The sequence below is a fragment of the Stenella coeruleoalba genome (assembly GCF_951394435.1).
Source record: "Stenella coeruleoalba genome assembly, chromosome: 20".
NCBI lineage: Eukaryota > Metazoa > Chordata > Mammalia > Artiodactyla > Delphinidae > Stenella > Stenella coeruleoalba.
Window position 1 is genome coordinate 51,640,957 of NC_137166.1, and position 24,293 is coordinate 51,665,249.

At 41.3% G+C, this 24,293-nt stretch overlaps 1 protein-coding gene and 1 long non-coding RNA gene across 5 annotated transcripts in view; one reads left to right on the forward strand and one right to left on the reverse strand.

Annotated features, from left to right (window-relative positions):
- TRPM4 (transient receptor potential cation channel subfamily M member 4) overlaps positions 1-7,055 on the forward strand; it is a 36,731-nt gene extending 29,676 nt beyond the window's left edge. For 2 of the 4 annotated variants that reach the window (XM_079908799.1, XM_079908801.1), the window contains 5 exons: positions 3,385-3,578; positions 3,868-4,000; positions 4,211-4,283; positions 4,358-4,481; positions 4,717-7,055. In XM_079908799.1, coding sequence (XP_079764925.1) covers positions 3,385-3,578; positions 3,868-4,000; positions 4,211-4,283; positions 4,358-4,481; positions 4,717-4,721 — 529 coding nt within the window. In that variant the 3' untranslated portion in view covers positions 4,722-7,055. Of the gene's footprint in view, positions 1-3,384; positions 3,683-3,867; positions 4,002-4,210; positions 4,284-4,357; positions 4,482-4,716 lie in introns of those variants that run through there. The other 2 variants (XM_079908800.1, XR_013825420.1) reach the window with 2 other exon arrangements.
- On the reverse strand, positions 1-16,061 carry LOC307179539. The gene is made up of 3 exons (XR_013825421.1): positions 15,929-16,061; positions 15,471-15,514; positions 1-3,626 (listed from the first exon to the last, which is right to left on the reverse strand). It is a non-coding gene; the product is annotated as an uncharacterized lncRNA (long non-coding RNA).
- Between the last annotated feature and the right edge of the window lie 8,232 nt (positions 16,062-24,293).

Here is a 24,293-nt window from a genome sequence, read left to right on the forward strand (position 1 = left end):
TCTGATGATCTGACCTCATCTGGGTGACCTCACCCAGCATGACCCTTGACCCCAGCGTGATTCTTGATCCCAGCTTGACCCTTGACCCCAGTCTAAGCAATTCTAGTTTTAGTCTCTGACTCTGATTTAAATCTAATGCTGGCTTGTCCCCAAACCCAGTCAGAGTCTGCTCCTGACCTGGACTTTGGAATCTGATCTGCTCTCTGAGCCCAGGCTGAAGATTTAAAAATTTTTTTATTGTGGCAAAATATATATAACAAAATTTGCCATCGTCACCATTTTTAAGTGTACAATGCAGTGACATTAATTACATTTATAATGTTGTACAACCATCACCACTATCTATTTCCAAAACATTTTCATCACTCCAAACAGAAAGTGTGTACGCATTCAGCAAGGGTTAACTCCTCATTTTCCCCTCCCCTGCCCAGTTCCTGGTAACCTTTAATTTACTCTCTGTGTCTATGAATCTGCCTCTTGGAGGTGATTCATGTAAGTGACATCATACAATATTTGTCCTTTTGTGTCCGGCATAATGTTTTCATTGTGCAATCATGTTGTAGCACGTGCCACCACTCCATCCCTTTTTATGGCTGAATAATACTGATGTATTGATATAAGACATTTTGTTGATCCATTCATCTGATGATGGAAACTTGGGTTGGTTCCATCTTTTGGCTATTGTGGATAATGCTGCAATGAACACTGCTGTTCACAATTGCTGTTTGAGTCTCTGTTTTTTATTTCTTTTGGGTATATTTCTAGAATAGAATGCTGGGTCATATGGTAATTCTGTTTAGCCTTTCTGCATCCTTACTAACAGTTGTTATTTTCCTTATTAAGAGGTTCTAGCCATCCTAGCGGGCATGAACTGGTTATTTCATTGTGGTTTTGATTTGTATTTTCCTAATGACTGGTGACATTGAGCATCTTTCCATGGGCTTATTGCCCATTTGCACATCTTTAAAGAAATGTCTGTTCAAATCCTTTGCCCATTTTTTAAAATAAATTTATTTATTTATTTTTATTTTTGGCTGTGTTGGGTCTTCGTTGCTGCGCAGAGGCTTTCTCTAGTTGCAGTGAGCGGGGGCTACTCTTCGTTGCGGTGCGCGGGCTCCTCATTGCAGTGGCTTCTCTTGTTGCGGAGCACGGGCTCTAGGCGTGCGGGCTTCAGTAGTTGCAACACGCGGGCTCTAGAGCACAAGCTCAGTAGTTATGGCGCACAGGCTTAGTTGCTCCGCGGCATGTGTGATCTTCCTGGACCAGGGCTCGAACCCGTGTCCCCTGCATTGGCAGGCGGATTCTTAACCACTGCGCCACCAGGGAAGCCCCCTTTGCCCGTTTTTTAAATTGAGTTGTTTGTATTTTAGTGTTTGAGTTGTAGCAGTTCTTTATTCTGGATATTAAACTCCTATCACATATATAATTTGCAAATATTTTCTCCCATTCTGTTGGTTGTCTTTTCCTTTTCTTGATAATATCCTTTGATTCTTAAGTTTATTTATTTGTCTGTGCCACACAGCTTGCGGGATCTTAGCTCCCTGACCAGGGATCGAACCGTCATCCCCTGCATTGCAAGGTGGATTCTTAACCACTGGACCACCAGGGAAGTCCCTGGGATTTTCTATTTCTATATGTAGGCTATATCATCTGTCAATGGAGACAGTTTTACTTCTTCCTTTCCAATTTGGATGCCTTTTAGTTCTTTATCTTGCTTGCTGTGGCTAGACCTTCCAGTATAATGAATAGAAGTGGTGAAATTGGGCATTTTTAAAAAATATTTATTTTCTTTATTTTTGGGGCTGCATCGGGTCTTAGTTGCGGTATGCGGGCTCTTTGTTGTGGCGCGCGGGTTTTTCTCTCTCTAGCTGTGGTGCGCAGGTTCCAGAGCATGTGGGCTCTGTAGTTTGCGGCACTAGGGATCTCTCGATGAGGTGCAGGAGCTCAGTAGTTGTGGTGTGCGGGCTTAGTTGCTCTGCGGCATGTGGGATCTTAGTTCCCCAACCAGGGATCGAACCCACGTCCCCTGCATTGGAAGGCAGATTCTTTACCACTGGGCAACCAGGGAAGTCCCAAAAGTGGGCATCCTTGTCTTGTTCTTGATCTTTGGGGAAAGTTTTCAGTCTTTTTTCATTGAGTATGATGTTAGCTGTGGGTTTTTCATAAGTACCTTTTATCATGTTGAAGAAGTTTCCTTCTATTTCTACTTTTCTGAGTTTTTGTTTTGTTTTTGTTTGAACCATGAAAGGGTGTTGGATTTTGTCAAATGCCTTTTCTGTGTCTCCATGTCAATTGAGATGATCACGTGGTTTTTCCTTTGTTCTATTAAGGTGGTATATTACATTGATTGATTTTTGTATGTTGAACTACTCTTGCATTCCTTGCATATATCCCACTGATAATCTTTTCAATATGCTGTTGCATTAGGTTTCTAGTATTTTGTTGAGGATTTTTGCATGTATATTCATAAAGGATATTGGTCTGTAGTTTTCTCGTGATATCTTTATCTGACTTTGATATCATCATGGTAATGCTGGCCTCATAGAATGAATTGGGAAGTGTTCTCTCCTCTTCAATTTTTTGGAAGAATTTGAGAAGGATTGGTGTTAAATCTTTTTTAAATGTGTGGTAGAATTCACCAGTCAAACCATCTGGTCCTGGGCTTTTTTGTTGGGACATTTTAAATTAGTGATTCAATCTCTTTACTTGTTATAGGTCTTTTGAGATTGTCCTGTTTCTTCTTGAATCAGTTTAGGTAATTTGTGTGTTTCTAGTAATTTGTCCATTTCATCTAGGTTATCTAATTTGTTGGTGTACAATTATTAATAGCATTCTCTTATAATCCTTTTTATTTCTATACGGTTGATAGTAATGTCCCCATTTTCATTTCCTATTTTATTATTTGTGTCCAGGCTTTTTTTTTTTTTTTTTTTTTTTTGCGGTATGCGGGCCTCTCACTGTTGTGGCCTCTCCTGTTGCGGAGCACAGGCTCCAGACGTGCAGGCTCAGCGGCCATGGCTCACGGGCCCAGCCGCTCCGCGGCATGTGGGATCTTCCCGGGCCGGGGCACGAACCCGTGTCCCCTGCATCGGCAGGCGGATTCTCAACCACTGCGCCACCAGGGAAGCCCCAGGCTGACTTTTGAACCTGACTCCAATCTCTACTTAATTCATGATAGCTTTCCCAACTTGACCTATGACATCTGACTCTGGACACTCCTAACCCAGCTATTAATTGCGTCCTGTAATAACCTCCAACTTTATTGATCTTGACATCTGCCTGCTGCCTTGGGCTTCAAACAGATATTGCGTGACAGCTAATCTTCATCCTCTCTTCCTGAAGGGGCGTTGACCTCCAGTGACCCTTGATCTCTGGTCCCCACAGCTATACCTTCGGCAAAGTACAGGCCAACAGCGACCTCTACTGGAAGGCGCAGCGCTACAGCCTCATCCGGGAATTTCACTCTCGGCCCGCACTGGCCCCGCCTCTCATCGTCATCTCGCACGTGTGCTTACTCATCCGTCGATTGCGCAGGCTCCGGGCCAGCTTGCCACCTTCCGCAGCCGTCGAGCATTTTCGTGAGACCCCCGGCTTGGCCCAAAAGAGAGAAACCTAGGGGGCGGAACCTGGAGAGAAAGAAGAGCATGTATAGGCTGGAGGAGGAGGACGCCCAGGAGCACTAGTGGGCAGGGCTTAGTCTGTCAGGGAGCTGGGCGTGGGATATTAGTGGGAGGCCTAGAACGGCGAGGGGGCGTGGTCTGGGAGATCACCAAAGCTCACGGTTTTGGGTGGGGAAGCTGGGTCTAGGAGCAGGCGTGGCCCGAGGATGGGCGAGCCCTTTGACTCTCTCCTGACCCCACTGTCCAGGGGTCCACCTCTCGAAGGAAGCGGAGCGGAAGCTGTTGACGTGGGAGTCAGTGCAAAAGGAGAGTTTCCTGCTGGAGCGAGCTCGGGACAAGCGGGAGAGCGACTCTGAAAGTCTGAAGCGCACATCGCAGAAGTGAGGGCGGGGCCTGGCTCTGGGCGGGGCTTTTGGCTTAGGGAACAGAGCCCATGATTTAGGTCCTGCAAAGACCCAGGCTAGAGGTGGAGCCTGCAGGCACAGGGTCCTGGAATGCTAGGGAGAAAAGCTGAACCACTGAGGGCGGGTCTTCGAAGGTGGGCGGGGCTGGTAGGCTGCGGGCACCGATCTGAAACCCTGGATCCCCAGGGTGGACACAGCACTGCAGCAGCTGAGACAGATCCGCGAGCACGAGCAGCGTCTGAAAGGACTGGAACAGGAGGTGAGAATCCCGGGCCAGGCTGAGGGAGTATGGCTGGGGTGAGGGGCAGTAGGGTTCCAGTCTGGTGCCCTGAGGTCCTCCCTGCTCCCCAGGTCCAGTACTGTAGCCGTGTCCTGGGCTGGGTAGCCGAGGCCCTGAGCCGCTCTGCATTACTTCCCCCAGGGGGGCCGCCGCCCCCAGCCTCACCTGGGCCTAAAGGTCAGTGTGTGTGGTGTACCTGTATCTCTGGCATCTGTCACCACCTACGTCTGTGTCCCTACTTTCCGGGTCTCTCTTCCCCTACGTCGGAGTGTTTTTCTCTTTTACTGGCTTTCCTTAGTCCCTGGTTCACTCTCAGTCTCCTTTGGGCTTTTTGTACATCTTTCTTTTTGCCAGTCTCTTATTTTTTTCTGTCTTCGTCTCTATGCCCACCACCTCTTCTCTCTTCCCCCAGACTGAGCCCTGCTGGTGGACTTCAAAGAGGAGCTGCCATAGGGAGTTTTGGTCCCAGAGTAAGGCTTAGCAGGTCCTTGACCCCTGCACCTGGCGGCCTTGTCCTTGAGGTGAACCTCATGCCCATGGACTACCACCTCAGCTGCTGTCACGATCACTGCAGGGAGTGTCATCCATGCAAACCACAGCAGGCTTGGATCCTCCCAGAACCAGCCCTACTCTGGGAGCATGAGCCGCTGGAGCCCAGGCATTCATTGCCTTTCAAGGCTGTACCACAGTCTGCTGGGCCAGAGAAGGCTGCAGGGTCATTGAGGTAAAGGACCAGAGCCCACTCACAGCTCCCCACACTGGGGAAATAAAGCCATTTGAGAGGAGTAGCATCCGGATGCTTGATTCTTGGGGAACTGGTGGGTGTATAGATCCTTTGGGGATGGGGGCTGAAGCTGGGGATGTGTTTGGGGTCCTTGGTTCGTTTGCTGCTTTATTTCAGGTATCCCCCAGCTGTTTCTTCCTCTCAGCCCCGCTATTCCTGTGTGACTCAGGCCCAGCACCTCTTGTCTGCACTATTTTGATGACTCTCACTTCAGTGGGACAAGAACCCCAACCATCTGTACCCCCCCCATTCCTGCCTACCAATGAAAGAAGAACTCAGAGATAAAAAGGAGAGTATTTCCTGGAGTGGGGGTGGGTGGGTGCTATGTACATCTGCTTTGGCAATAGGGGTACAGATGATGCAAATTTGAGTAGATAACTGCATATGTGTCTTTAAAAAGTCTAATTAGTGGAAAATTGCAGGCCATGCACGCACGGAATTGAGGCAAATATGCATCATTATACATGCCGTTTAACTAAACAACCCATAACAAACTAAACTGGTAATGACAAGGTTGAACTGACAGCAATTATTAGTAAAATAGCAAAAAAGCCACCAACAACCAACACATCCATAAATGCAAACCAAAACATCCTTTTTCCAAATTGGAGGAATTCCAACTGTCTGCCACTTTGGATGCAGAGTAGCTCTGAAATATTGCCAAGTGTTTTGTGGCAACCAGATTTCTCTGGAAGATGCTGAATCAATTCTCACTAACTCAAGTAGTAATAATAACAGTAATGACGACGGTGGCAACAACAACAACAGCTAACACGAGTGCTATGTGTCTGGCATTGTGTTTAAGTTCTTCACAGGTGCTAAATCAAGGAATTCTCATGACAACCATATATTAGGTAGGTACTAATGTCTCCATTTGCAGATAAGAAAACTGAGGCACTCATAAAAGTTAAGTGACTCACACAAGGTCTCACAGCTAGAAAGTGGCCGAGTTTGAATAGGAATCTGGGCCATCTGGATCCAGAGCCTTTGTAAAGCACTAATTTATATTTAGAAATGTTAAATGCTACGAAGCCCTAGGAATTCACTCAGTGGGCATGCTGCTTTATTAAGCTGTTGTCTCTCAGCTCCAAATCTGCCCTTCTGTATACTCAGCTCTGTGACGCTGGGGCTGGGACTCCCGCAAGCCCCATTTGTTTTGCCAGCTGGGTTCCTATTAGACTCTGCCTAGAGGGGGCGCTAGAGGGAGAACGGTGACTGGAGGAGGAAGAGGGGATTTGCTGCTTCCTGTTCCTGAGCGTAGCCCCAGAGCATTGCTTTCTCTGGTTGCAGCTTTCAGCTTCCCCCGCCCCAGCACTCCCACAAGTTCTGTTTATGCCCTCAGTCACACCCGCTCCATCCAGGCAGCCCCTTTTTCTAGCCTGAGTTTCAGCTCCCAGGGTCACGTCTCCAAGAGTTTAGGTTCTGATAACTCTGTTCTCTCCCATTTTTCTCTCCAGTCCTGGGGGTGATATTTGCTTCGTGCAGTTTACTATTTCTGTGCTAACTCTGCTTCTTTATATTTATTTACCAGTTTTCTGAGACCCGTTTAATATATCTGAGACCCCTGTATTAATTTATTTCTGTTGGAGAGATACAACCTCCACTTCATTTCCACACATAAATCAGTTTGGAAACCAAAAGACCTGTAATTGAAGAGGAGGCTAGGCGCTCTTGAGGAATTACAAAATACTCCTAAAATTTATATTTAAATCTTTCTTACTTGTATCTTTTCCCGCAGTGAACCTACTTCACTTCTCTGTTGCACAGCCCTAGTACAGTGGGAATCCTGGCCCCTTAAAATGACAATTGGTGACCACAAATGTCTCCACTTGTCTTGGTGCTGTGTTTTTGGAAGCCACACAGAGTTTAACTGGGCCATTACAAAGGTGGAGGATACTTCCTTTTAGGAGTGAGGAGGACCTCTTGCTGGTCACCAGCAAGGCCAGTAAGTGACTGGGTGTCCATTAACCAAGAGTGAGCAGCATAGCCATGATCTGCTACTCTAGGGTCCTCCGGAGGGGTTGCTGAGGGCATGCAACAGCTGTGGCATTCACTAGCCTGTGATCCAAAAGAACCCGTAAGATATGTGCTCCAGTCTCAGATGTGGGAAGGGAGTGACTGTCAGTAGAATATGTAAGCCACTAAAACCTTAAACAAATAGGTCATTTGAAAGAGAGGTGTATTTTATACAAAAACGAAAACTCCAGATAAGAGGCTGCAGGTCGTCAGAGAAAAGGAGGCAGCAGGGTGGAGTGAGGACTCAAGAATGCATGTGCTTTGTGAAGGCTGAGGACCTGCTCCATTAAAGGGACAAGTGGGGCTAGAGGAGACAGCTGTAAAGGCTGCTCAAAGCTGCCGCCAAAAACTGGAATGGATTTGGTAGCTCCTGTGAAGCCTACTTAGACAAGCCAAGGGGCTGATACGCAAACCTAGACTGAATTAGAGAAAACCGGGTATCGGATATGTTTTTGTTTCTCTTGGGTGAATACCTAAGATTGGGGTGTCTGGGTTGTATAATAAGCGGGATCTTAGTTCCCCAACCAGGGATTGAACCCGGGCCCCAACAGTGAAAGTGCTGAGTCCTAACCACTGGACTACCAGGGAATTCCACTGTATAACTTTATCTGAGGCTGCTTAACTCTTTTCCTAAGTGGTTGCACATTTTACATTTCCATCAGCAATGTTATGAGAGAATTTCAGTTGCTCTGCATCCTCACTAGCACTTGCTATTATCAGTATTTTTAATTAGCCATTCTAAGAGGTTTGTAGTGGTGTCTCACTGTGTTTTTTTTTAATTTTTAAAAATCTTAAAAGATTTTATTTAGGGCTTCCCTGGTGGTGCAGTGGTTGAGAGTCCACCTGCCGATGCAGGGGACACGGGTTCGTGTCCCGGTCTGGGAAGATCCCACATGCCGCGGAGCGGCTGGGCCCGTGAGCCATGGCCGCTGAGCCTGCGCGTCCGGAGCCTGTGCTCCGCAACGGGAGAGGCCACAACAGTGAGAGGCCCGTGCACCGCAAAAAAAAAAAAAAAAAAAAAAAAGGAAGATCCAAAAATGCTATCAGCAGCTTTGACCTAAATGATATTTATAGAAACTCATAACTGCAGAATACATACACTTTACCAGTGCTAAACCATAAAACAAGTATCAATAAATTTACAAGGATTGAAATCAGAGTATGTTCTCTGACTACAACGTTAGTAAATTTAAAATCAGTAACAACATATTTAAGGAAACTCCAAATACTTGGAAATTAAAGAATATATTACTAAATAATCCGTAGGTCAAAGAATAAATCACAAAGAACTACCAAACACTTTAAACTGAAGGATAATAAAACTATAAAATATCAAAATTTGTGGAATGCAACAAAAGCAATGCTTAGAGAGAATTTTATAGCTTTACATGCTGAAATTAGAAAAGAGGTTTAAAATCAATGTCTTACAAGAAGGTTTCAAGAAAAGAAGTAAATCTAAAATGGAAAAAAAGGAAAATATAAAATCAAAAATCAATGAAATAGAAAACAGACACTAGATGAAAGTAAGAAATCCAAAACTGGTTGTTTGAAATGATCAACAATATAATAGGACAGAAAGAGATATGCGCGTCATCAATATCAGGAATGAAAGAGGATTATTACTACATATCCTATAGACATTAAAAGGATAATAAGAAAATAGTATAAGAATTTTATGCCAACAGACTTAACAACTTAGATGAAATGGGGGAATTCCTTAAAAATACAACTTAACAAAATTGATATCAAATGACATGGGAAATCTGTATAGTCCTATGTCTGTTAAATACATTGAATTCCTTATCAAAACCCTTCCCACAAAGAAAATTCCACACCCAGATGGTTTCAAATAGTGAATTATATAGAATACTGAAAAAAAAAAACACCAAGAACAAGTACTTCGAAAACAGAAAAGGAGGAAACACTTTCCAATCCATTTTATAAGGCTACCATTACCCTAATGCCGAAACCTGATAAACATATTAGTAAAAGAGACCATTTAAGACCAATATCTTCATGAACATAGATGAAGACAAAAATCCTCAACATAAGTTAGAAAGCAAATCCTGCAATATATAAGAGTAATAACTAATGATCACATGGAGTTTGTCCCAGAAATGCAAGGTCGATTTAACATATGAAAGTAGCAAGGTAGGAGACTTCCCTGGTGGTCCAGTGGTTAAGACTCTGTGCTCCCAGTGCAGGGGGGCACTGGTTCGATCCCTGGTTGGGGAACTAAGATCCTGCATGCCGCAACACGTGGCCAAAAGAAAAAAAAAAAGTAGCAGCAAAGTAATTCAGAAATAAACCATATGGTCCTTTTTTTTTTTTTTTTTTTGGACCACGATGCACAGTATATGGGATCTTACTTCCCTGACGAGGGGTGGAACCTGCACCCCCTGCATTGGAAGCACAGAGTCTTAACCACTGGACCACCAGGGAAGTCCCAGCATATGGTTTTTTGATTCTTGAAATAGAGTACAAAGACATCCAACTAGGAAAGAAAAGTCCTTTCTGGAATAACTGAATATCCATATGGGGAAAAAAATGAAACTCGAATCCCATTTCACACCATATACAAACATTAATTTGATATGACTCATTGATCTAAATGTAAAATCTAAAACTATAAAGCATTTAAAAGAAAACAAAAAAGAATACCTTTGTGACTTAGTGGTAGGCAAAAATTTCAAACATAGAACATAAAATGCAATCATCTTTAAAAATTGATCATTTAGATTTCACCAAATTAAAAACCTCTGCTCATCAAAAGACTTAAGAAAATCAATAGGCAAGTCAGAGACTAGGAGAAAATGATCCTGAGATACACAGCTGACAAAGACTTGTATTTAGGGAATATAAAGAACTCCTACAGCTTAATTAAAAGATATACAACAGGGGTATGGGAATAATAGGTACAAACTATTATGTATACAATAAAAAAGCTACAAGGACATACTGTACAACACATGGAATATAGCCCATATTCTATAATAACTATAAATGGAGTATAACCTTTAAAATTTGTGAATCACTATGTTGTATACCTGTAACTTATGTAATACATCAACTATATCTCAATTTTAAAAAGATATACAATTAAAAATGGGTAAAGTATTTAAAAAGACACTTCACAAAGACATACAAATGGCCAATATATTAATACATCTGAAAAAAGTCCTCAACATCATTAGTTATCAGAGAACTGCACATTAAAATCACAGTAATAGGGGCTTCCCTGGTGGCACAGTGGTTGAGAATCTGCCTGCTAATGCAGGGGACACGGGTTTGGGCCCTGGTCTGGGAGGATCCCACATGCCGCGGAGCAACTAGGCCCGTGAGCCACAACTACTGAGCCTGCGCATCTGGAGCCTGTGCTCCGCAACTGCGCGATAGTGAGAGGCCCGCGCACCGCGATGAAGAGTGGCCCCCGCTTGCCACAACTAGAGAAAGCCCTCGCACAGAAAAACGAAGACCCAACACAGCAAAAATAAATAAAAATTAATTAAAGCTCACACCAATCTCATGATGTTAGTTTAAAAAAAAAATCACAGTAATATACTATTAAACCCCCAAAATTAAGTATAATTGGTACAAGACTAATGGTGTCCTCCCAGATACTTTGCAGAAATAAACCGAAATCTTTCCTGCAGTAAGACACCTTCATCTTAAGGCCTTAAATTATTCCTACAAATAACTTGTCAAGAACAGGGAGAATCATAGCACATAAGGGGAAAAGGGCACTAGTGAGAACTGACAGAAACAACAGATGGCAGAATAAAATGAGCAAAGACATCAAATAAAGGAATCATTAGACAAAGTCAATAAAATAACTGGTTTCTATTTTTTAAGAAATAAAGGAAAAGTTTGAAAATATCTGAAGGGAACAGGACTCTATAAAAAGTGATTTCACAGATTTAAAAAGAAATGAAGGACACAATAATTGAAATTAGAAGTTTACTGAATGAATTTAACAGTGGATTCAATTCTGCTGAAGACAGTATTTGTGAACCGAAATACTTAGGTCAGAAAAACAACCAAGAACATAGCACAGAGAGATAACAACATGGAAAATACAAAAGGAGGTTAGTAAACACAGAAATCAAAGAAATTTTTGAAAGTCTGACAGATATTTAATTGTTCTTTTCAGAAGGTAAGAACAGAAAATGGTGCAGAAACAATGTCTGAAAAGATTAAGACAATTTTCCAGAACTGGTGAAATAAACCAATCTCAGATTCAAAAAGCCCAATGAAGTCCACTGGAGACAAAAGAACTCTGTATACAGACATTATTTTATATAAAACACTTATAAGAAGAATACAGACTATTGCAAAGGAGAGACATAAAGGTGACTTCTCAATATCAAAAATGGAAGCCACAAGACAATGGTAGGATATGATCAACATTGAAAGAAAAAAAGCCTGCTCATCTAGTACCTTAAATCCTAATAAAATATTTTTAAATGAGGGTAAAATAAAAATAGTTTACAACAGACAAAAACATTTTGACAATCAGTCACCAACACATCTTCATTAATGGAAATTCTAAAACATCTTTCAAGCAGAAGGAAAGTAATCCCAGATGGGTGATTTGAGAACCGAGAGAAATAAAGGACAAAAAATACATATGTAGTAAATATGCAAGAAAATCCGAATAAAAAAATAACTATATGAAACAAAATAATAATGTCCTGGAAGGTTAAAAAGTAAAAATAAAAACCATCAAAATAATAAAATATAAGTTGAGAAGAAAGTAAATAGAATTCAAATATTTTAAGTTCTTTGTATCTTCTGGGAGAAGGGGAGACATACTGTAACTTCAATAAATTAAGTGTGCATTTTTTAAGTTCTAAGGTGATCACTAAATAAATACAGAGTGTACAACTTTATAACTGTAAGGAAGAGAACATTATAATGATTTAAAAAAATACTGGTCTGTACCAAAATTGAGAAAATTACGAAGATTAACACCAAATGCTGGCAAAGATGTGGAGCACCTGGAACTTTCATACAGTTGCCAGGAGTGTAAATAGTACAACCATTCTGAAAATGGTCTAGCAGTTTCTTATGAAAATGGGCTTTTTAAATCTTAGTTTCTTATTAAACTGCTAGACCCTGTAATTCCCCTCCTATGGATTTACCTAAGAAAAATAAAAACATATGCCACAAAAAGACTTTTACAAGAACAGTCATAGCAGTTTTATTCATAATAGCCCAAACTTAATGAAATAGAAAACAAACAATAAAATCATCAACAAAGCCCAAAAGTTCTTTGAAAGAACTAATAAAGTTGACAATCTTCTAATAAGCTTGATCAAGAAAAAGGAGGACTTCCCTGGTGGTTCAGTGGTTAAGAATCCGCCTGCCAATGCAGGGGACATGGGTTTGAGCCCTGGTCCGGGAAAATCCCACATGCCATGGAGCAACTAAGCCCATGTGCCACAACTACTGAGCCTGCGCTCTAGACCCTGTGAGCCACAACTACTGAGCTCGCGCGCCTACAGCCTGTGCTCCGCAACAAGAGAAGCCACCGCAATGAGAAGTCCACGCACCGCAACAAAGAGTAGCCCCCACTCACCGCAACTAGAGAAAGCCCGCACGCAGCAAGGAAGACCCAACGCAGCCAAAAATTAATTAATTTTTTAAAAATAAAAGAAAAAGTACAAATAACCAGTATTAGGAATTAAAAAAAGGGGACATTACTATAGATGCTGCAGATATTAAATAAATAATAATAAAGAATATTAACATTACTGCACCAATAATTTCAAAAAATAGGTGAAATACTCAAATACCTTTTAAAAATTAACCAAAGAACTACCCAGGAAAAATAAAGAACCCAGGAAGTCCTATAATCATTAAATAACTTGAAACTGTAACTGAAAATCTTTCAAACACACATGTGTTCATGCACACACTTACACAGACATATATGCAAACCTTTCTAATCCTAGATGTCATTAATGGCAAATTCTACCAACCTTTAAGAAAGAAATGCTCTTCTAGAAAACAGAAAGAGGAACACTCCCCAACTTATAAGACCAGCTCAACCTTGATACCAAAATTTATCTGAAAACTCAAAAGCCCCAAAATAGCTAAGATGCTCCTTAATAAAAACAAAGTGAGAAGACATGCTCTAACAAGTATTAAGCCTTATTATAAATTTGTAGTAAGGCAGTGTGAATTGAGACAGGGGCAAACAAACAGGCTAATGGAACAGAACAGAGAGCCTAAAATTAGACCCATCGTTATATTAAGTCTGATATACGATAGATATGCCTTAGCAGACCTGTAAGTAGGGGGTGAACTTCTCAATAAATGGTGCTAGAACAACTGGGTATCCACACAGCAAAAAAAAGAAACTGACCCCTACCTCAAATAACTGCAAAAATCAATCTCAGAGGGACAAAAGAAGTAAATGTGAAAAACAATACTATAAAATGCTAGAAAATATAAAAGAATGATCACTGGGTTATACTACTCCAGGGGACAAAATTACTGCTGATGTGAATGGTGCCCCTTGAAACACCACACCTTGGTATAGGAAAAGATTTCTCATAAAAGACACAATAAGCAATGACCATAAAATTTCAATTTGATACATTTTACTACATTAAAATTAAAAACTTCCTTTTTTGAAAAGACCCCAAAAGGAGAACAGAAAGAAAAACTGTAGAATGGGAGAAGATATCTGCAACCTACCTAACAACAAATGACTAATATCCAAAAGATATAAAGAACACCTACGAATTTGGAAGAAAAATACGGACAACCCAATAGGAAAATGGGCAAGAGGCTTGACAGGCACTTCATAAATATTTTATAATATTTAAATAATTATTAAATAATTCATTTAATTAAATTATCCCAATAACTATTACAAATATGTCATTAATAATCAGTGAAAGGCAATTAGAATTACAGTGAAATACAACTGCACACCAACCAGATTGGGAAAAAATGGAAAAGTCTAATAATACCAGGTGTTGATGAGATGTACAGCAACCAGGAAGTCTCATCCTCAATTAACGTTACTGTATATTGTCATAACTACTTTGGAGAACAACCTAGTATTAGTAGTAAAATCAAATATACACATACCCTATGGCCCAACAACTCCCAATATATTCCCTAGAGAAACTCTTTCACTTGTGCAACAGAATACAGTAATAATAATAACTAACACATTGTGCTTGCTTTGTGTCAGGCATTGTTCTAAATGCTTTACATTTTTAAATTACATTACTCTTCACAATAACCTTAGGAGGTAGGTACTATTATTACCTCCATTTTACAAAAGTGAAAAAAATTTAAACAAAAAGTTACACGACTTTCTCATCGTTACACCTCCAATGAGTGGTAGTCAGGATTTAACACAGTCTGGTTTCAGAAGCAGCTCTTAACCAACTACATTCTTCTACTTCTCACAAGAATGTTCTCCGCAACATTATTCATAATTGTCATAAAGTTGAAAGACACAAACGCCCATCAACAGTAAAATGCATAAATCATATACTATTCAAACAAAAGAATACTATGCATACGTGAAGAAAATAAAGGAACTACAGCTACACTCAACAATATAAATTTCACAATGTTGAGCAAAAGAAGCACAGCGTAAAATATTCTAGACAGAATAAGTCCATATTTCTAAGTTCAAAACAGAAGCAAAATTAAACTAGTAATTTAGGGATGCACATATACATGGAAAAAGTATAAAGAAAATCAAGGATATGATCACCACAAAAGTCAGACTTGAAGTTACCTCTAAAAGGGAAGAAGGGGTACTTGATTGTGAAATGATAATGAGAGAAGCTCTTTCAGAGTCATGGTAATATTCTTCTTGATCTGGGTGGCAGTTACACAGATGTAAGCTTTATAATTATTCATTTAAAACTCTGTTTATACATTCTATGCCCTTTTATATATTTTATACATTCTATGCCCCTTTGGGGATGCATATTTCATAATTTAGAACATTAAAAATAAAATATAAAGAAAAGAAGAAGAAATGGCCAGAGAATTAGGAGAAATGCCAGAAGGAAATGCTGTCACAAAAGCTAAGGATATGAAAAAGAAACAGAGAGCCTCAGATTATCAACACAAAAGCAAGTAAGAGAAACTCTAAAGCGTGTCCATAGTGAATTCTTTCCTTTGGGTTTCAGAATAAACAGAAAAACAGAAATCTTAATTCAATTTGTTCAAAAGTTAACCAAGAAGAGGAAGGTGGTGGGATGAATTGGGAGATTGGTATACATATGGAGATACACATACACTAATATGTATAAAATAGATAACAAATAAGAACCTGCTGTATAAAAAATAATAATTAAATTAAATTAAAAAAAGAAGAGTCGGCAGCTTACCTAAGATCACAAATCTTCACTATTACTAGATGGTTTGCCAGCAGCTGAAATGAACCATAACTCAAAATTACAAGGAGTACTTCTGATTCCCATAATGCATGTTAACACTGACCCTGACACTGAGTTCCACTAAACAAAGGAAAACTGTATCCATGAAAAATATATCCACCTTTCTTGAACACATTCAGAAAGTGTATTCTGGTAAATTGGTACATTTACCAGAATTTACAAGTTTTCTGGTAAACCGGTAAATCTGACTGACAGCAAACAGATTCTGCAAACCGGCCACTGTGACACCTAGAAAGCCCCTTGCTTCCCTGGCAAACCCTTCCTCGCCGCCTGGAGAGGCCCTGATGGTGTGAGGTTCTACATCACCCTTCCCAGCAACTGCTCTCCTAGGCCCATGCCTTCCGGAGAGCGCTCGGGCCTCCCAGAAATGCCCGTTCCTCTCCCTTTACCTCCTCCCCTGGAACTATAAACCCCAAAGATGAAAGCAGGGAGCTGGTGTCCTGCTTCCTCAAGGAGCAGGCAATAACTTCGTCCTTAACAGGCGTGTGAGGAGGCTAGACCCGGTCTCTGCCGCCCGGGAGCCCGAACCAAAAGGCTTCCCCAATTGGGCAGGGACCGACGGCCGCTTCCTGTGAAGGTCGGGCCTTGGGATTGGCTCAAAGTCAGATCTGGTGAGCGAAGGGGCGGACGCCAATTTCCCAGGTCCTAGGGGAGAAAAAAGGAGGGTCCTCTCGGGCCGTTTGACCTCTCAGCTCCACAGAGCCCGGGGTCTGGGAGGCTCTGTCAGGTGGCCTGTTATCCCTTGGCGAAGTCCAGTGACCCCAGGGGGTGACGCCCAACCTCACACACCCCAGATTTATGAACGTTTCAGGGATCCTGCGGGAGCCAATTCACCCTCACCCTCGAGGCCTGGACCCTTCAGTCTGGTCAATCAACCGAAAATAAGGGTCTAGAAGGCTCAGCTGAGGAGCCTAGCAACCACCTCGGGCCCCTTCAAGCCTCAGGCCTTACCGCGCAACGCTCCTTGCTCTACCTCAGGCACCGACTTTCCCGCGTTCCTCTGCGCATGCGCCGCCGCTCCCCTCGCTCACCTCTCCTGACGGAGGGAAAGATCCTGCGGCTCCACCCCCTCCAACAACCCACCTCGCTCCCTACACGCGCGCACACGTGCACACATGCGCATGCGTCCCTCCTTCCTTCCTTTCCTCTCGTGCAGTTTAGACCGCGTGCCCAACCTTCCCTTTCCATCCTCCTGCACTGCTCAGTCCAGGCTCTAAGCCGAGTCCCTCGTCTGGAGCATGGGCTTCACTTCCAGTCCCCCGAGTAATGTGGAGGTGAGGATGAGGTGGGAGGATTGGTCTTCCAATTCATTTCTTTTTGCCTTCAGATCTTTGACAGTAAAACTTAAGTCTCCCCATACTACTAGCCAAACCTTAAGTATGTGTCCAATAAGACAGACGGGAACCTTGCCTTCAGAGAATTCTGAAGTCTGCTGGGCTTGCAGACAAGAATAAAAAAGCTAAAGATTGGGCTTCCCTGGTGGCGCAGCGGTTGGGAGTACGCCTGCCGATGCAGGGGACACGGGTTCGTGCCCCGGTCCGGGAAGATCCCACATGTCGTGGAGCGGCTGGGTCCGTGAGCCATGGCCGCTGAGCCTGCGCATCCGGAGCCTGTGCTCCACAACGGGAGAGGCTCGCATACCGCAAAAAAACCCAATAACAACAACAACAAAAAAAAGCTAAAGATTTACTCGAAGTTCTTGGTCTCAGGACTGCTTTTATACTCTTAAAAATGAAGGACCCCAATAATTTATGTGGGTTGTACTTATGTGGATTGTTTATGTGAGTTATATCTATCAATATTAAAACAGACATTTCTGAAATACGTATTATCATCAAAAACTCATTGTGTAAACATAACATTTTTAATAACTAATTTCCACACCAAAAATAATTTAGAGAGAAGAGTATTTTACATTTTTGCAGATCTCTTTAATGCCTGGCTTACTAGAAGACAATTGGATTCTCATATCTGCTTCTGCACAGGGTTTGTCAAAATAGCTCATGTGCTGTAGCTTCTGGAAAACATCACTGTATACTCAAGAGAAAGTGAGAGTGAAAAGGCAAATGACATCTTAATAGTATTATGAAAATAATTTTCACCTCATGAACCCCTGAAAGTGTCTCAGGAACCACCAGCGGTCCCTAGGCCACATTTTGAGAACCACATTTTGAGAACCACCAGTGGTCCCTAGGCTTAGATCATTATGACTGAGCAAAAAAGATGTAAAGGAAAATGTCTAGGTGCTGTAAGAATACATTACAATCTGGGGAAATTATTCAATCCTTAACATAGAGACCTAATTTGGAGAGAGTGTTTCTGAGCCCAAGCTCATGCTGCTGATCGCACATCAGGCCAATAAATCCTTGCTGGGGCAAGGAATAGCAACTTTATTTGGAAAGCCAGCATACCAAGAAGATGCTGGACTAGTGTCCAGAAGAACAATCTTACCAGAGTTAAAATTCAGGCTTCTTTTATACCTATGTGACCTGTAGGTCTGGTCACAATGTTCCTATAAGCCTCCAACAAGACAACTTATTTTGTTTTCCAATTTTTTATCTTTATATGAATGGAAGAGCATTATACATTTAAAGGTCAGAGCCTTGAGAATGGGCTATCATGTGTATTTCAGGCTTTGGCAACATTCTTTTACAAAGATGCAGAGCCAGCATGACTAAGCACAGGCAACAGAGCACAAGGGTTAGAACTAAGGGAATAGATCCAATATGGAGTCAGGCTTGTTCTTCTCTGTTACAGGAGGAGTTCCCTGAGGAAGTAACACTGAAACTGAGACTTGAAGGTTGATTTACTAGGTGAAAAATGGAATATGAACATCTCAGCCCCTGAGCCTATGCAAAGCCCTGGGGCAGGAAAATCTGTGAACTCAAGACACCAGTCAGTAAATGTTTATTGAATGATATGTGCCCCACACTGCCCTAGACCCTAAGGATACTGTATGAAAAAGATTTTACATTCTAGTTGCAAAAGCAGGAAACATGTAAACAAATAAGAATTTCTGAGAATGGGAGTGCTGTTAAGAAAGCAAAACAGAGTATGATGAGGGGACAAGGCAGAGAGCTGTAGACAGTAGTCAAGTAAGACCTCTCTGAGGAAGTGACATTTGGCAGAGCCTTGAAGGAGATGAGGAAAGGAGCTAGGAACAGCATGAGGAAGAGCATACCAGGCAGAGAGAACAGCAATGACAAAAGTCTGGAGGCAGAAGTATACTTGACAGGTTCTTGAAACAGCAAGGAAGCCAGTATGGCTGGATCCCAGTGACTGAGGGAAGGGTGGTAGTAGGTGGAATGAGAGAAGTGGCAGGGGCCAGAGTATTGAATGGAGGCCCTTAGAGGTCATGATGGGAAGTTGGGTTTTTTTCCTGAGTGAGATAAGAAGCTATTAGAGGGTTCTGAGTCAAGAAGTGACTCATGTTTTAACAGGAGGATCCCTTTGGCTTCTGGGCAGACAATAGGATCTGTGGGCTAAGGGTAGCTTCCGGTGGCTCAAGGCATTCCTTGGCTTGTATCTGCATAACTCCAATCTCCACCTCTGTCTTCTCCTTCTCCTCTAGGAGTGTCTTTCCTCTGGGTGTCTCTTTTAAGAATATTTGTCATTAGATTTAGGGCCCACTCAGATAATCCAGGATAATCTCATTTTGAAATCCTTAACTACATCTTCAAAGACCCTTTTTCCAAATAGGGTAAAAAAAAATAGGGTCACATTCACAGGCTCCAGCAGTTCGGACAAGACATATATTTGGGGGGACTACTACAGTAGGTCTGGGATGAGGACTTAGAATATGTTAACAAATTCCCAGCCGACACTGATGCTGCCTGTGTGGGGACCACAACCAGTGATGCAGAGAAGTCAAGTAAGATGCGGACCAAGAATTGACCACATGGGTATCACTGGTGACTTTGACAAAAGTGGTTTTGGTGAACGAGTCAGAATGAAAGCCTTATTGGAGTAGATTCAAGGAAGACTTGGAAGAGAGGATTATAAGCTAATATTTTGGATATGTTGGGTTAAATAAAATATATTATTAAAACTAATTTCATCCTTTTTTTTAATGTTTGTACTGGTGTGATCTGTAATAATCAAAAAACTGGAAACAACTGAGATGTCCATCAATAGTTGAATGCATAAATAAATTGTGGGATATTCAGACAATAAAATACTTGAAAGTGGTGAGGATATAAGAAATATTGCTACTTATTCCATTGATGAATCTCATAAATATAATGTTGAATAAAATTAAGTTAAACACAAAAGAATAAATACTGTATGATTCCATTTATATCATGAAAAACAGGCCAAACCAAAATATAGCATTATAAGTCAAGAGGAATGGGATAGTGATTTGCAAGGGAGAAAATGGTTTCTGGGTCGATGATGATGTTGATCTTTGTTACATGGGTATTAACATTGTGATAATTCATTGAGCTGTATATTGTGTTTTGTGAACATTATTATATGTGTCATCCTTCACCGTAAGAAAGCGGTAAAAAAATAATATTATGCACTCAAAACTACTAAAAGAAAAATTGAAAGCACTGGAGTTTATCACAGATCTGAATTTTGATGCTGGCTAAAATGCAGTGACAGGTATTTTACCTGTAGCCGTCAGGATTATTAAAGCTAGTTGCTTTAACACACAACCCTATTTACTAATACTAACAAACAAATTTTATATACTAATAAAATATTATATAGCTTAAGCAATAAATTCTTACTTACATAAAGTCCAAAAGGCTCTCTTCCAAGGAGAAACCAGGGACCTAAGCTCTTTTATCTCTCGGCCCTCCCATCCTTAAGTCCTCCAATAAATTCTCAGCTTACAGACAGCCAATGATGAATGAAGAGAGACAAGGTAAAAATTGTACAGGACATTTTATGGCTGGGTCCACAAATGCCCTACATCACTCTGCACCCACTCCACTGGCCCAAGACCAGTCACATGGCCTCAACTTCACTGCAAGGAGGCTTGGGAAATGTAGTCTTCCTGTGTGCCTAAGAAAGAGGAAACCAAATTGGTGAGCATCTAGCAAACCTCTGCCACCTTCCTTTGGATCTCCAGGAACTCACGTACTCATCTCTGAGGAAGCGAACAGTGGGTAGAAAAGTGGAAGATTGGTGTATTAGTTTCCTGTGACTTCAAGAACAAATTATCACAAACTTGGTAGGTTAAAACAACAGAATTTTACTCTCACACTATTCTGGAGGCCAAAAGTCCAAAGTCAAGGTGTTGACAAGGCTGCATTCCCTCTGGAGGCTCTAGGGGAGAATCAGACAATTGCCTCTTCCAACTTATGATAGCTCCAGGAGTTTTTTGGCTTGTGGCTACATAACTCCAATCTCTGCCTCTCTCTTCACCTGGCATTCTCCTCTTCTCTCCGTGTCTTCCTATCTGTCTCTTATAGGACACTTGTCATTAGATTTAGGGCCTGAATAATCAAGGTTGATCTCATTTTGATATCTTTAACTTAACTACATCTGCAAAAAACATCTTTTCCAAATAGGATCACATTCCAGGCCATGGATATATCTTTTGTTAGGGGAGGGGGGTCACCATTCAACACATGACAATCATTTCAGAGGCAATTATAATTATTTGTGTGGAAAATAATAAGAGCCTGGATTAGGATGGTAACCATGGAGTTCAACACAAGTGGATGGATTCGAAATGTATTTTAGTAGTGGAGCATAAAGGACTTCATGGTGGTTTAGAAGTGGGCGCTCAGGGGAAGGGGTGGTGAGTCAGTGTCCTGAGATTTGAACATAGGGCTGTGTAACCCAGGTATGAGCTTCAAAAAGTCTCTTTTGGAGCCACGTAAGGAATCGACTGGAGGGGAGAGAATAAGGCCAGGGAAGGGCCTGATGTCTGGGTCCAGGTGGGAGAACAAAAGTCCTGAGTCAGCCCGAGCCACGAGGACAGAGAGGAGGGGACAGAGTAGAGAATCAGGGGGAAGAAGGGATTGGCTTAGGGACTGATGGGCCATATGAGAAAGAGGGAGAGAGGAAATGAGGACATCACCCAGGGGTTGGTCCACCAAGGAATAAAGAATCTGTGAACTTGAAGACAGATATTTTGACATTATCCAGTCAGAGGAGAAAAAAAAAGAATGGAAAAGAGACAATTCAGTTTGTTTACATTTTGTTGAGGATTGTGGCATCTATGTTCTAAACTTACACCTCAAGGAACTAGAAAAAGAAGAAATAAGCCCACAGGTAGCAGAAGGAAGGAAATAATGATTAGACCAGAAATAAATGAAATAGAGACTAGAAAGAAACAAAATAGATGAATGAAACTAAGAGTGGGTTTTTTGACAAGATGAGCAAAAATTGAAAAACCTTTAGCTAGACTAAGAAAAAAGACAAACGGCTCAATTAATAAAATTATAAATGAAAGAGGAGACATAACAAATGATACTACAGAAATACAAAGGATCATAAGAGACTACTATGAGCAATTATACACCAACAAATTAGATAATTTAGAAAAAATGAGTAAATTACTAGAAACATACAACTTACCAAGACTGAACCATAAAGTAAATCTGAACAGACCAATAATAAGCAAGGAGATTGGGTCAATAATCAAAAATCTCCCAACAAATAAAAGCCCAGGACCAGATAACTTTATGTGTGAATTCTACCAAACATTTAAAGAAGAATCAATACCAATCATTCTCAGACACCTCCCAAAAGTTGAGGAGGAAGGAACACTTCCAAACTCATTTTATGAGACCAGCATTACCCTGATATCAAAGCCAGACAAGGACACTGCAAGAAAAGAAAATTATAGGCCAATATCCTTGATGAACGTAGATGCAAAAATCCTCAATAAAATACTAGCAAATTGAATTCAACATCACATCACGAGGATCATACACCATGATTTAGTGTGATGTATCCCTGGGATGCAAGCATGGTTCAACACATGGCAGTCAACACATGTGATATGCCACATTAACAGAATGAAGGATAAAAAGCATATGATCACTTCATTAGATGCAGAAAAGCACTTGACAAAATTCAACATCCTTTCATGATAAAAATTCTCAACAAATTAGGTATAGAAGGAATGTAACTCAACATAATGAAGGTGAAAAGTTAAAAGCCTTTCCTCTAAGATCAGGAATAATACAAAAATGCCTACTCTTATCATTTCTATTCAGCATAGTACTGGAAGTCCTTAGCCACAATAATTAGGCAAGAAAAAGAAATAAAACTTATCCAAATCAAGAGGAAGAAAATTATCTGTTTGCAGACAACGTGATCTTATGTAGAAAACCCTAAAGACACATCAAAAACCTGACTAACAAATGAATTCAGTAAAGTTGCAGGATACACAATCAACATACAAAAGTCAGCTGCAGACTTCCCTGGTGGCACAGTGGTTAAGAATCCGCCTGCTGGGCTTCCCTGGTGGCGCAGTGATTGAGAGTCTGCCTGCAGATGCAGGGGACACGGGTTCGTGCCCCGGTCTGGGAAGATCCCACATGCCGCGGAGGGGCTGGGCCTGTGAGCCAAGGCCGCTGAGCCTGCGCGTCCGGAGCCTGTGCTCCGCAATGGGAGAGGCCACAGCAGTTAGAGGCCCGCATACCGCAAAAAAAAAAAAAAAAAAAAAGAATCCGCCTGCCAATGCAGGGGACATGGGTTTGATCCCTGTCCAGGAAGATCCCACATGCCACAGAGCAACTAAACCCGTGCACCACAACTACTGAGCCTGCACGCCACAACTACTGAAGCATGCACTCTCTAGGGCCTGTGCTCCACAACAAAAGAAGCCACCACAGTGAGAAGCAGGCGCACTGCAACGAAAAGTAGCCCACGCTCACCACAACTAGAGAAAGCCTGCAAGCAGCAATGAAGACCAAATGCAGCCAAAAAAAAAGTCAGCTCCATTTCTATACTCTAACAACAAACTATCTAAAAAAAACTTAAGAAAGCAATTCCATTTATAATTGTATCAAAAATAAAACACTTAGGAATAAATTTAACCAAGGAGGCAAAAGACCTGTACACTGAAAACTATAAGACATTGAGAAAAGAAATTGAGGAATACACAAATAAATAGAAAGATATCCCATGTTCTTGGATTGAAAGAATTAATATTGTGAAAATGCCCATAGTACCCAAAGCAGTCTACAGAGTCAATGTAATCCCTATCAAAATTCCAATTTTCACAGAAATAGGAAAAAACTGTCCTAAAATTTGTATGGAACTATGAAAGACCCTGAATAGCCAAAGCACTCCTCAGAAAGAAGAACAAGGTTGGCGATATCATACTTCCTAATTTCAAACTATATTACAAAGTTATAGTGATCAAAGCAATATGGTACTGGTATAAAAACAGGTACATAACCAGTGAAACATAATAGAGAGTCCAGAAATACACCCATGCATATACAGTCAACTAATTTTTGAGAAGAGTGCCAAGAACACACAGTGGGAAAAGGACAGTCTCTTCAATAAATTGGAAAACTGTATAAGCACATGCAAAAGAATGAAACTGAACCACTATTGTACACCATTCACAAAAATTAACTTGAAAAGGATTAAAGACTTAAATGTAAAACCTGTAACTGTAAAACTCCTAGAAGAAAAACATAGGGAAACAGCTCCTTGAGTTTTACCACATTGGTCTTGGCAATAGTTTATTGCATAAGACACCAAAAGCACAGGAAACAAAAGCTAAAATAAACAAGTGAGATTACATGAAACAAAAGAGCTTCTACATAGCAGAGGAAA